Below are 13,037 nucleotides of genomic sequence, written 5' to 3'. Positions count from 1 at the left end.
CTCCCATTCCCACTCCATTCCCCATGCAGCTCTGCAGGTCATGGATAACAGCGATCCATGCAGTGAGTGGGAGAGCAGCATCCCCTCTTTGTGCCCAGAGCTGTGTGCCTTTACACAGTGTCTCCCCCCACACTGGGTGGCGGTGGCCCCCAGCCCCATATAGCACAGGGTACAGGCAGTGCTGACAGGTGACAGTGACACGCAGCAGGAGCTGCCAGCTCTTGCCCAAACTTGGAGTGGGAGGTGAGCTCTTCCCTGAGCCGTCTGGACTCTCTGAGCTCTTTTCTGTTATTTTACCTCTATTCATTGGTCACTACGGATCTGTAGCTGTGTGGGTTTACAGCTGAGAAGCCACAGCCTTGAGGAGCAGTTTGGCTGAGCACTTCAACCTGGTAAGGTGCTTTTGTTCAGGGTTATTCGGCAGGCAGACCAAAACAGAAGGGGCACAAATTTCATGTTTTTCCTTAAAACTCCCCAGCAGCCTAAAATGTGTGTTGTTGTTTTTTTTCTCCCCTCTGCTCCCCAGATGGAGGATCCCATCCAGCTGAAGGAGGAAGGCAACAAATATTTTCAAGCCAGCGACTATGAGAGAGCAGCTCAGAGCTACACACAGGCCATGAAGCTCAACAAGGACAGGGCACTGCAGGCTGTGCTGTACCGCAACCGGGCTGCGTGCTACCTGAAAAAGGTGAGGAGAGCTCTGGGTTCTGTCCCCATAGGGCTGAGCATGCTGGTTTGGCTCAGCAGTGGTCCCAACCCCAAAGAGCTGCAGGCTTTTCCATTGCTGCCTGTTGTCTGACCCATACCAGACTTCTCCTTGTTTCCTTCCTTTACCAATGAGATGGTACCCAAAGCTCCTTTCTTGCCCTCCATAGGCTTCTACAGCTTTCACCAGGGTGCCCTATTAATGGGAACAAAACTTGAGTTGCACCAGCAATGGGGTCTTGCTCCACTGTCCCACTGCTGATGAATTGCTTTGCTCCCTTGGTTTTGCAGGAGGAATATGCCAAGGCAGCCTCGGATGCATCTAGAGGTAAGGAGGGGCTGTGTTTGTGTTCATCTGCTCCAGCCCACCCTCATATCTGCTTTTGGGGCACTGCTGTCCCATGGTTTGGTGTCCCCTAACACACAAGTGCTGGAGAAGGTATGAAAGGAGTGCTGGTTTGGTACCAGTTTGCTCTGAGATAACAATACCTGTGCCTCCAAGAAATGTAGTCACTGGATATTATCGGATCAAAGCTGATAAGACCACTAAGATCACCCAGTCCAACCATCCACCCTTGGCTGTGATCAACCCAGACCATGCCCCTCAGTGAGATATTGACTCTTTTCTGGAACAGCTCCAGGGATGGTGACTCCACCACTGCCTGGGCAGCCTGTGACATTGCATCACCTCTCTTTATAAGAAGGATTTGTTCCTAATATCCAACCTGAAGCAGATGACAGTTTACATGGGGGGTTTTCAGGAAGCAAACCTTGATGTCCTGACATTTGGATCCCCTTTCCCAGCTATTGATATCAATTCCTCGGATATCAAAGCTTTGTACCGGCGCAGCCAAGCTCTGGAAAAACTGGGAAAATTGGACCAAGCATTCAAAGATGCTCAGAAATGTGCTACCATGGAGCCCCGCAACAAGAACTTCCAGGAGACCCTGAGGCGCCTGGGGGCTGACATCCAGGAGAAGGTAAATGCTGAGGAGCAGTACCAGGCTCATGGACCTGGAGATGTGGCTCTGAGGGATGGGGTGAGGTTGGATTTGGATATCTTAGAGGTCTTTTCTAACCTTAATGATTCCATAACTTCATAGACATAGTGGGAATGGGTTGGGGTTTGACTAGATGATCTTAATGGTCTTTTCCAACCTTACTAAGTCATGATTCCATTGGGGTGAGCTGGGCAATCAGACCTGCTTTCTGGGAAGTGATGTCCATGTTGTTATCCAGCTTGTTGTCTGCCCTTTGGGGACTGTGGTTGTCTTGAAGTGCTAAAGGAAAATTGCTTCTTGTTTTTCTGATGCTGCTCACACTCTGTGTTGGCACAGCTGCGCATTCAGTTCTCCACGGACATGCGGGTGCAGAAGATGTTTGAAATCCTGCTGGATGAAAACAGTGAGAAAGAGAAGCGAGAGAAGGTGAGAATCTGGCATCACTCCTGTGCTCAGGGAAGGTGGGCCCCAAAGTACCCAAACTGGGATCCAATCTGTCCATCTCTGCCACCTTCCCTGTGTTTCCCTCTAGGTTCAGACCCATTCTTTTAATAGGGAGAATCAAATGTGACCCCCAGGTGCACCTGGAGGAGATACCTGGGATGATGGCTGGTGACCCCAAACATATCCCAAAGGTGTTCTGGAGGCTGTGCTGCTGACCTCTCCCCTCTCTCCCTCCCAGGCTGCCAACAACCTCATAGTCCTGGGCCGGGAGGAAGCGGGTGCTGAGAGGATTTTCCAGAACAACGGGGTCAGTTTGCTGCTGCAGCTGATAGAAACCAAAAATGCTGAGCTGGTCCTGGCAGCCGTGAGGACACTTTCAGGCATGTGCACAGGACATAAAGCTCGGGTGAGCAGCTTGGGTTGTTAACTGCTGTTGTCTTGCACCTGGAGAGTGGAAAATCATACCTGTTCACAGTGCACTCATGCTCTTTGCTAACAGCTCTGCTCTGTCCTTTTGGGGCCAGGCCACTGCCATCCTCCATTACCTGGGCATCGACAACATCTGCATGTGGATGTCGGTGGACAACGAGGAGATCTCGCTGGCTGTCTGCAACCTCCTGCAGACCATCACTGACTGCTTGCTGGGGCAGGGCAAGGAGGAGCACCATGGCAAGGAGGAGGCTCTGGTGCTAGGTAATGGTAGCCCTCGGTCTTGTTGTAGAAGCAAGGGAGCTGCTGCTCTAACTCCAATACCAATGTTGCAGCCATGTGATGGCTTTGAATGGTTATTCACTGAGTTCACCAGCTTTGAGAGAAAACTTCTCCTAACTGGCTGCTGCTGCCTTGCTTCTGTATAGATACTAAAAAAGACTTGAAGATGATCACGATGCGTTTGCTGGATATGTTGGTCAGTAAGAATGTATCCGGGCAGGGACGAGACCGAGCTCTCAACCTCCTCAACAAGAACATACCAAGGAAGGACCTGAAGGAGCATGACAACAGCAGGACCATTTTTGTCATCGATAATGGTGAGTCCTTCCTTTCATCCCTGCTCTAGCCTGGGAGGTGCTCAATGCCACAAACCCGTGAGCAGAATGTTCTTCTTCTTGATAATTTGTCTAAAGATGATGTGATTAAGCTATAAAGTAATACGCCACTGAGCTGCCTGTTTCATTGCAAGAAGCCAGCAAACAGCATCCTGAGTTTTGGGCAGGCTCGCTCTCCTCTAGCAGCCGTATCACTTCATTGTTTCCAGGCTTAAAAAAGATACTGAAAGTGGTGGGCCAGATTCCTGAGATGCCTGGCTGTCTGCCGCTGACAGAGAACACCCAGCTGACTGCCTCCATCCTCCTCAATAAGCTCTATGATGACCTGCGCTGCGACCCTGAGCGTGACAACTACCGTGAGATCTGCGAGGAGTACATCAAGTGAGCGGGGTGGGCTCATTGCAGGGCTAAGGAAAGCAGTGGGGCTTTCTTAGATGCCAAACTGAGGCCTTTGCCTGAGATTTGCTTGATTTGCCTGATATCCTGCAGGATCTTTGAGCATGGAACCTCATGTGCTCCTTCCAGGTGGATTGCAATCTTTGCATGAATTTGTGCTCGGCTTTGTCCCTAATATCTATATATTTTGCCAATGGTGCTCAGCTCAGCAGAGAAATATCCCAAGCAGGAAGGGATCCACAAGGATCATTAAGTCCACCTCTGGGCTTCACATTGCCCAAAAATCAAGCCAAACAAAACTGCTCAGTACATTCCTACCCCACAGAGAGATCCTCAAAGGAATGAGAATGGTGAGTAACCACTGTATGTTGACTCTATCTGTCCAATGCAGGAGCAAAATCGACCCACAGAACATGGACAAGACGCTCCACGCCATCCAGATGGTGTCTGGAGTTCTGCAAGGGCCCTTTGACTTGGGCAACAAGCTACTTAGCATGAAGGGGGTGATGGAGATGATGGTTGCCCTGTGTGGGTCCGAGAGGGAGATTGACCAGCTGGTGGCTGTGGAAGCCCTCATCCACGCTTCCACCAAGCTGAGCCGGGCCACCTTCATCATCTCTAATGGAATAACACTCCTGAAGGACATCTACAAGAAGACCAAGAATGAGAAGATCAAAATCCGAGCCCTAGTGGTAAGGATACCAGCCCCTTTGTCACCTCCTTAACCCTGGATGCTTCCTCTTAGACTTGACTTCAGATATGGGATTAGGCTGAATTTGGGCAGCAACATTGGAGGCTTAATGACTTATTTGATTCCTCCTCAGGGTCTCTGCAAGCTGGGCTCAGCAGGAGGGACAGATTATGGGCTGCGGCAGTTTGCTGAGGGCTCCACAGAGAAGCTTGCCAAGCAGTGCCGAAAGTGAGTCGTACCTTTCCCTCATGTCCTATTGAAAGAGAATTTCTTGTCCTTAGGGACCTACTGGGAGTTGTAGTAGAATCCAAGTGCAGGCTCAAGCCTGAAATGTTCTTAGCACACATGGTCTTCCTTCCTCTCTTTCCAAAGAAATCAGTCCTGGCTCCTGAGATAAATGTAGATATCTCTCTTCCAGGTGGTTGTGCAACACCAGCATAGATGCCCGTACCAGGAAATGGGCTGTGGAAGGACTGGCATATCTGACCCTTGATGCAGATGTGAAAGATGACTTTGTGGAAGATGAGCAAGCCCTGCAAGCCATGTTTGAGTTAGCCAAGGTCAAACCCCCTTACACTGTTCTCTCATCCCTCTTGTAGCATCAGGCTCTCCAGAATAACATTGTCTCCCTAAGCAGGAGCAGTTCTGACCCCAAACCCTCACCTTTAGTTTAGAAGCTGTTCGGTTTTGCATGTGATGCTGAGATATCCCAAACTTGTTATCAACAGATACGAGCAGAAGTTTGCTCTTTACTGTCAGTAACTGTAGTAGGTGTTACCACATGAAAAGCAAAGGCTTCAAGGTTCTGACAGCATCTGATGGGACTATTTGACCATAAACTACAGTTTTTCCCTGACCTGGAGATAAACCAATGAGCACTTCAACAAGGACTTTTTTTGTCTGTGCAGACAAGTGACAAGACTATCCTGTATTCTGTGGCTTCTGCGCTGGTGAACTGCACCAACAGCTACGATACGAAGGAGCTGGTCCCAGAGCTGGTGCAACTGGCCAAATTCTCCAAGCAGCACGTGCCTGAGGAGCATCCCAAGGTAGGGTCTGTGTGGTCAGGAGGTGCTCAGGACTGAAGATTTTAGATGTTAGGTGGAAGCTCTTTCCTCAGAGGGGGGTGATGCAATGAACAGGCTGCCCAAAGAGCTATGGATGCCCCATCCCAGGAGATGCGCAAAGCCAAGCTGGATGGGGCCATGGGCAGCTGAGCTGACAGGGGGCAACGAGCACATGGGGGCATGGAACTACGTGATATTGAGGGCTTCCCAGCCCATTCTGTGATTTATTCTTTGGTGTATTCATTGTCACAGCCACCAGGTCTCCTAGTTCCCAGCCTATGAAGCTGAGATTGCTTTGCTCCCCAATAAGACTTGACGGTAGCCAAGCAGGATGGCAGCTGCTAGGGGCTAATCCCTTTGCCATGTCCTTCCCCTCTGCAGGACAAGAAGGATTTTGTTGTGAAGCGAGTGAAGCGGCTGCTGAAAGCCGGCGTCGTCTCAGCCTTGGCCTGCATGGTGAAAGCTGACAGTGCCATACTGACAGACCAGAGCAAGGAGCTCATCGCCAGGTGCCTGCTGGGTTTTGCCTGGGATAGAGTTAATTGCAGAACCTTTGTCCCGTCCCATGAGGGAGGTGGGTTATTGCTGTTCCAGCGAGTGATGCTGTGTTTTTGCAGGGTGTTCCTTGCGTTATGTGATGACCCCAAGGACCGTGGGACCATTGTCGCTCAAGGTGGTGGAAAGGTGATTCCTCTTCTACCTGCAGCCCAGCCTGATGGGCATTAAATGTCTGTTGGGATCCTGTAGAGAGGGGAGGTGGCATTTAATGCTTTCCTGTGTGTTAGGCCCTGATTCCTCTGGCTGTGGAAGGCACAGACGTTGGCAAGATAAAAGCTTCTCACGCTCTGGCAAAAATTGCTGCTATCTCCAATCCAGACATGGCGTTCCCAGGAGAGAGGGTAAGTTTTAAAATAAAATAAAAGTGAGAAACCACTTGTTTTGTTTTTCAAATGAAAATTGCCAAGAAAGCTGGAAAAGCAATAACACCTCTTGTTCTCAGGTGTACGAAGTGGTGAGGCCACTCATCAGCTTGCTGAACACTGAGAGAGATGGCCTCCAGAACTATGAGGCTCTCCTGGGGCTCACTAATTTCTCAGGAAGAAGTGATAAACTAAGGTGAGTGCAGCTGCTTTTTGGGCCTCTTCTTTGTCCAGCTGCTTTGTCAGGAGCGAACGTGAGTTTTACCTCAATGCTTTTCTCATAGGACTGGGAAGAGTGGTTAATTTGAGCTGCCTTTGGCACAGCTATAAAGGTCTCTAAACAAAAAGATTCATAAAATAGCCACTATGAAGTGTTTTTCCTCTGGAAAGAGGCAGATTTAGGTTGGATGTAATGAAGAAGTTGTTTGCAGTGAGGGTGGTGAGGCACCACATGGGCTGCTGAGAGTAGGGATGATGGCAGTCCCTGCAGGCCCCCAGGGTCAGACCGGAGGGCTGTGAGCACTGATGGAGCTGTGGGTGTCCCTGTGCACTGCAGGCAGTGGGACCAGATGGCCTCTGGGGGTCCCTTTGAACTCAAACCATTCTATGATTATCACATCTCATGTGTTTTGATTCCTTTTCAACACAGGATGAAAATAGTCAAAGAAGGAGCATTGCCAGACATTGAAAACTATATGTTTGAGAACCACGACCAACTCCGACAGGCAGCCACAGAATGCATGTGCAACCTGGTGGTCAGCAAGGAGGTAACAGCATCTCAGGCCTGGTTGCATGCAGCAGCACCTGGGCCACCGTGATGATGCATTCACACTGCATTGTCTCTGGATTCTGTGGCTTTTTTTTCAGGTTCAAGAGCGGTTTGTGGCTGATGGAAACGACCGGCTGAAGCTGGTGGTGTTACTGTGCAGTGAGGATGATGAGAAGGTCCAGAAAGCAGCAGCAGGAGCCCTGGCCATGCTTACAGCGGCACAAAAGAAACTCTGCTCAAAGATGACTGAAGTGGTAAGACCATAAGTCTAACTACCATCAGTGTAGGCACAGCCTTAAATGCTTCTCTTAAGGAATAGGTAGTGCAGCAGTTGTCCAGTGAGGAACTTAGCATGCTTGCTCCCAGAGAAAGTAAAGCAACCTTTCTGAAGTCAACTCCTAAGGCTTCATCTTAGAGATGAAACCACTATTGTATTCTTCAAGTGAAGCCCAGCATATATGTTGTCAAACAAGGTTAGGAATGCAATGTTACACCCTTAAAACTTGGTTGAGGTAATCTTCAGACCAATACTAACAATGTTTCCCCTCCTTAAAGACCACCCAGTGGCTTGAAATCCTGCAGAGGCTCTGCTTGCATGATAACATGGAAGTGCAGCATCGTGGACTGGTCATCGCTTTCAATTTAATCAGTGCCAGCAAAGAGCTGGCACAGAAACTGGTGGAGTCAGAGCTCCTGGAGATCCTGACATTCGTTGGCAAGCAAGAAGATGACCCCAAGAAGCAGCACGTCATTAATGCAGCACGTGATTGTCTCACAAAGTGCATGGATTACGGGCTGATCAAACCTCTCTCTCGAGCATGAGGAAATGGAAAGTACCAAAAAAGGGCTGGGTGAGGAAAAAATCCTACTGAGAAATGTGAAGGACAGAGCCACGAAGAAAACTCAACCCCATTGCCATGGCAAGGAATAGAGTTTGAAGAGCTTTGGTGTTTGGAAAAGGGGGTGTTTGCATCAGAAGTTTAGGAAGGGCCCATCTGAGCTTTGGGTGCAAACCCATTCATTGCCCCCATTCAGCTGACAGTGCTTGAAGTTTCAGCCGTACAAAGAATTGGTCTTTTAGGGGATGTTCTATGGGCTGCAGAACGGAAAATCAGCTGAAATGAGATCAGTTCTGCAAGCACTCACAGCTCCTGGTTCAACGACAGCACCAGGTTTAATTGCTTCCCATCCCATGGTCAGAAAATAAATGGTGTGCTTTTATTTGTTGTTGTTCATTTTGGATGTTTTTAAATGGCAATGTGCAAATTTTAAAGCAATGTGCCAGTGTGAGAGGGTGCGGGATGAGCTCTTAATAAATGCACCACGTAGAATCTCTGCTGCTTTGCTTTAATCAAGCAAAAAGATGGTCTCGGGCCATGCGTAACACATATAAGAGAGCCTTACTTTAGGCTGCAGCACAGACTCGCCTTCCTATTGGCGAGCTCCTGCGTCAGTGAGTAGAACCGCGTGTTGCTATTGAGCCGGTCGGGGGGCGGGACAAGGCGGGGAGTTCCTGTTGGGAGCATGGAGCGTGGGTGAGCGGTTCGGTTCGGTTCGGTTTGGTTTGGTTTGGGTCGGTTCGGGCTTGGCTTGGCCTCTGAGGGGAGCGGGGTAGGGCTGCAGGGGAGTTGTGGGGCTTGGGAGGAGATCGGGGGACTCAGAGGAAGGAATCAGGGCCTGGCTGGCAGGGATGAGTGCATGGAGGACATGGGAGCTGCAGCGCAGATGGATGGCTTAGATTAAGATATGCAGGGGTCGGATGAAGGCAGGTCTGCGGGCCATTGAAGGCTATTGTAGGTTCTATGGCAGGCTGTTCCCCCGGTGCTGGGCCTTGCTGGCAGCTCAGCTCGTGGTAACTCTATCATTTCTTCCCTGCAAAGCATGCTTTAGTCTCTTACCTGTAACTGTAAGCACTGCTAAGGAGATAGAAAGCGCTGCATCTGTGGATGAGTGTAACATAAGCCAGCTCCTTCTCTCTGTTTTACTCCTGTGTATGAGATACAGTTTTAATTAAGGGACAGTAATAAAAGGGATGTGTGTGTGCAGGAGGAGGCACTTGTTAGTTGATCAGTGGCATTTAGGAAGGCAAAATGGGGAGTTTTTTCCTGTGTTACCCGGCCAACTTGGCTTTGTCACACATGCAACTGAACACAGAAGCTCTATGAAGAGGTGAAAGCAGCCGCACTGATGGCACCAAGTAGCACCTCTGCAGCACTGCTATGCCAGGGGGGTGGATATAAATAACAAGCAGGTAGAGCACCAGTTATATACAGAGGAGAAACACTTATATACAGAGAGTTATAGACAGAGAAAAACCAACTCACCCAACTAGTGAAGGGGATCTCTGTGCTCTTCCTTGTACAGCAGTCTAGGTCCAAATGAGCTCTTTTCCCTCGCTGGCTCTTATATGCATTACTCTTGGTCCACCCCTGCTGGTCACATGCAATGTGTGCTGCATGGACCAGCCACAGCCCTTCATTAGGTGTTCAATCATCACGTCAAGCCTTGAACTAGCAGTTCCACTATGGTGGTGTTCTGTTTTTGTTTGTTTTTCTTCCTTTCTCCTTTTATAGAAGCAAACAAGCATCTGGAACCAGAACTTTTCTATCTTAATTCCTGGCCTGGGAGCAAAGTTCTTATTGAATGGAAGCAGATTTACCCAAAGCAATGATGAGTGAAGAATTCTCTGAACTGGTATTGCTGAGACGTTTTGTCTTTGCTCTGACCAGGGCGTGATCACGTAATCTTCTCTCTGAGCTTATTTAGGCTAAAATCTTACAGAGCAAACAACTGCTGCTGCTTGAAATACAAAGAAATAGTGAGGAAAAAAAAATCATAGTTTATTTTTTAGCAGTAGAAAAAATATTGATTTGAAAGCTGAGTTGTGCAAATAGCTGTTTGGATTTGTGTATCTTGCTGCAGTGCCAGGTTTAGTGCAGAGCTTACAGTGAGAGAATGGAGAGACTTATCTGATGTCATGAGACCCTGTAAAAGATACCTGTGTTCTTATGTACCTGTTGAGGTACCCAGGAACAGTAACACCCAAAGCACCTGGTAGGTGCTGAGGGGGCTTTAATTTCTGTTTTTGAAAACAGAATAACTTTTCACAGGCACCTGATTCCATAGTTCAGAATTAAGGGTGGGCTGTGCTGATCTGAATCCATGGGACTGCAGAGAGATGAAGTGCAGCCCTTTTAGGGAGGAGAAGAGGCTGAGCTAATCAAACAAGTACAAGAAAAGATATGGGGCCACTGTAACACAGTTTCTTATTCTCTTCCAGGTTTTGGTGACAGCTTTATATTCATTTCTCTCTGCTTGTGGAGAAGGAACCTATAGTGGGGGTATGTATGCAGGAGTATAGTTACAGTGATTCTCTCCTAACAAGAAGACACGTGGTTTCCGATGAGGAAGTGTTGAAGGCAACTCAGTTGTTGGTTCTTTCTTTTTAAGTGTCTAAATTTTCTAAGAACATGGCTTAGCTTTGCTGGGAGTTCTAAAAAAGATTTGCAAAGTCGATTTCTTGACACTGATGTATTGTGCAGCTCCAGTGCTGCTGTTAATGTTGATGTAATTGTATTAATATCATGCCCTGAGGATGCTTTGGTCATGGCCATAGACCTCACGGTTTCTATGTACATTCAGAGGTTGGTTTAATAAAGCTGGTGGTTCTTTACAAATAGATTTCTTGTCTGTCTTTAGACCTTACGGCATTAATAACACAGTGGGAAAGCTGATAAAATGTAATGTTTATGTAATTCATCATTGAAAATTTATTTGGGTTCTCAATCAAGAAAGAATTTTGCTTTATAAAAGCAGATAACAGAATCAGAGACTTATTTAACAATTCATCGATTGGCACAGCTGCTGCTTCAAGTTGGTTTCTCATTTCTCTCCCTGGTGGAGAAAAGTTATCCTCCATCTTCTATCCCTGCTTACATTTCAACTCTTGTTTCTATAAAGAGTCAGAGGTTTTAGGTTAGAACTGTTGGTGGGAATTAAGGACGTCGTTCAGAGGTGAGTAGGAGCAGACCTCCACATGCAGCTCAACCCTTGAGCCCTTTTCCATCATTACTTTCTCCCCTTCTTTTGAGGGAGTCAGAGAGCAGTGTTCAGCTGCCCAGCAGTGCAACACCACACTGACCACCCAGCCACTATCTTCAGAGATCTCTGAAGCACAGGGCAGCTCTTTCAGCTCTCAGGAGAGTACAGTTTGACCAGGTGCTGGAGCTCTGTGGTGTAACCTGTGATCGGGCAGCGCTGGTGAGTCTTCACATAATTATACACACAACGGTAGCAAAACACAAAGCCAGACGTGGACAGGGCTGTGGCATTGACTCGGACTTTGTGGCACAGAGGACACACTGTCTTCAGTTTGGGTAAGAGAGCTGAGTCCACCTCGTGGTCGAGATGCACGGGGGGTGGGGGAGTAGGGAGCGCTGTCAGAGATTTGATAGTTTCTTGGTTTTCAGAGGAGTACCACCAGTCCAGGAACTGGAGGAAGAACACACACACGGACAGGCCGGTGGACAGCGAGAAGGCGATGCCACCCAAAGCTTTCCTCACTGCTGACTGCATTCGTGTTTTAATGCTGGATCAGAGAGAGAAGATACAGAGAAATAATCAGTACTATGCATGAGTCCATCTGCAAACTGACAAAGTGTTGGGGAGAAAAGTACTGCTTTGTACAGCTTAACACTAAGCTGTGACATCAGCACGTCCCGTGTAATATCTGCTAGGATGTTTTAATCAGATCTTTGTACATTAACAAAGCTTCAGGTCCTGTGCTAAATTCAAAGAGTTTGGATTGAAGGGCCTGGGACCACAAATCATTTCTCTCATGGATCATCATTTTACATAACGTAAAAAAAACCCCAAAACAATCAATTTTATTACCACTAAATCCTGTGAAGCTAATCCCTACTACCTGTTTCCATATTTTCACTACTTATATTCATTCTGGAGCATGTTTTGAGAGAAGGAAACTTAATCTTGAAGGTCAATAACGCTCTGGAATGCAGGTGCTGACATACCTGTGCGTTTGACTTGAGGCTGCTACAGCCAGTTTCTTCTCCAGGGCCTGGATATCCTCTGCAGTCAGTCTCACCAGGCGAACACCAGCCAGCCGCAGCAAGGGGGAATGATGCTGAGCCTTCCCGAGGATGTAGCACAATTGCTGGATGAGAAACCAGCCCTCCCAGGCCATGTTTACAAAGGGATAGGCAGCTAGAAAGGCTCGGTAGAAACGCTTCCAGGAGGATGATGGAGGATGGATGGAGTACTCGTCTTCTTCCCTAAGGCTGGACACAAGCTTCTCTAGCTTTCCTTTTAGGTAAGGAACGAGAATCAACAACAGGAGAGACTTCCAGTGCTGCTTCTTTGGCAGGCCAGCAGTGGCCAAAGGTTGCTGTTTGCCATCTCCTGTCGGTATTCTCTTTAAGCTATAAAAGTTTTCAGAAAAGGAGGCACTGCACCTGGCCAGGTAGTGCTGCTGGAGCAGAAAATCCAGAAGGACGTAGATCTCATCAAACCTGCGCCACAGGAGGCCGTACCGGGCAGGATTAGACTCAGCGAGCACCTGCATTGAAAGAGACACAACGGGGATGGGTCTGGGAGTGCTGTGAGTTATGCCTTCAAGCTGCATGTGCCAAAACTGCTCTGGTAGCTTATAAGAATCATAGAATCATTATGGTTGTAAGAGGTCTTTCAGGTCTCCAAGTCCAAACCCAACCCACTATTCCCACTGACCACGTCTCTCAGTGCCACATCTCTACAGTTCTGAAGCACATACAGGGACAGAGACCCTCCCCAGTCCCTGGGCAGCTGTGTCACTGCATCACAGAATGACCCGGGTTGGAAGGGACCTCAAGGATCATGTAGTTCCAACCCCCTGCCTGGCAGGGACACCAAACATACACCTTTACTAGATCAGGTTGCCCATGGCCCCGTCCAACCTGGCCTTGAACACCTCCAAGGACGGGGCATCCACAACCTCCCTGGG

At 48.4% G+C, this 13,037-nt stretch overlaps 2 protein-coding genes and 1 non-coding gene across 3 annotated transcripts in view; 2 read left to right on the top strand and 1 right to left on the bottom strand.

Annotated features, from left to right (window-relative positions):
- Positions 1-24: 24 nt before the first annotated feature.
- Positions 25-8,370, top strand: UNC45B (unc-45 myosin chaperone B). Its single transcript, XM_015880634.2, has 20 exons — positions 25-392; positions 527-688; positions 997-1,033; positions 1,510-1,685; positions 2,043-2,132; positions 2,389-2,556; positions 2,675-2,843; positions 3,008-3,178; positions 3,406-3,577; positions 3,984-4,284; positions 4,417-4,511; positions 4,702-4,843; positions 5,192-5,332; positions 5,732-5,859; positions 5,968-6,034; positions 6,136-6,249; positions 6,351-6,466; positions 6,920-7,037; positions 7,138-7,293; positions 7,595-8,370. Exons 2-20 carry the CDS (start codon positions 527-529, stop codon positions 7,859-7,861), a joined length of 2,790 nt encoding a protein of 929 aa, XP_015736120.1. The 5' UTR covers positions 25-392; the 3' UTR covers positions 7,862-8,370.
- A 1,231-nt stretch (positions 8,371-9,601) lies between these two features.
- The window catches only part of PEX12 (peroxisomal biogenesis factor 12), a 4,367-nt gene continuing 931 nt past the window's right edge, over positions 9,602-13,037 (bottom strand). The window contains exons 2-3 of the mRNA XM_015880639.2: positions 12,070-12,614; positions 9,602-11,627 (exon numbers count right to left, since the gene is read on the bottom strand). Coding sequence (XP_015736125.1) covers positions 11,228-11,627; positions 12,070-12,614 — 945 coding nt within the window. The 3' untranslated portion in view covers positions 9,602-11,227. The remainder of the gene's footprint in view (positions 11,628-12,069; positions 12,615-13,037) is intronic.
- Positions 9,702-9,799, top strand: LOC116654261. Its single transcript, XR_004309356.1, has one exon. It is a non-coding gene; the product is annotated as a Z30 small nucleolar RNA (small nucleolar RNA).

Source organism: Coturnix japonica, chromosome 19, assembly GCF_001577835.2.
Source record: "Coturnix japonica isolate 7356 chromosome 19, Coturnix japonica 2.1, whole genome shotgun sequence".
In the NCBI taxonomy this organism is placed as follows: domain Eukaryota; kingdom Metazoa; phylum Chordata; class Aves; order Galliformes; family Phasianidae; genus Coturnix; species Coturnix japonica.
Note: the sequence above shows the minus strand (reverse complement) of the source record. Positions and strands in the feature narration are given on the sequence as shown.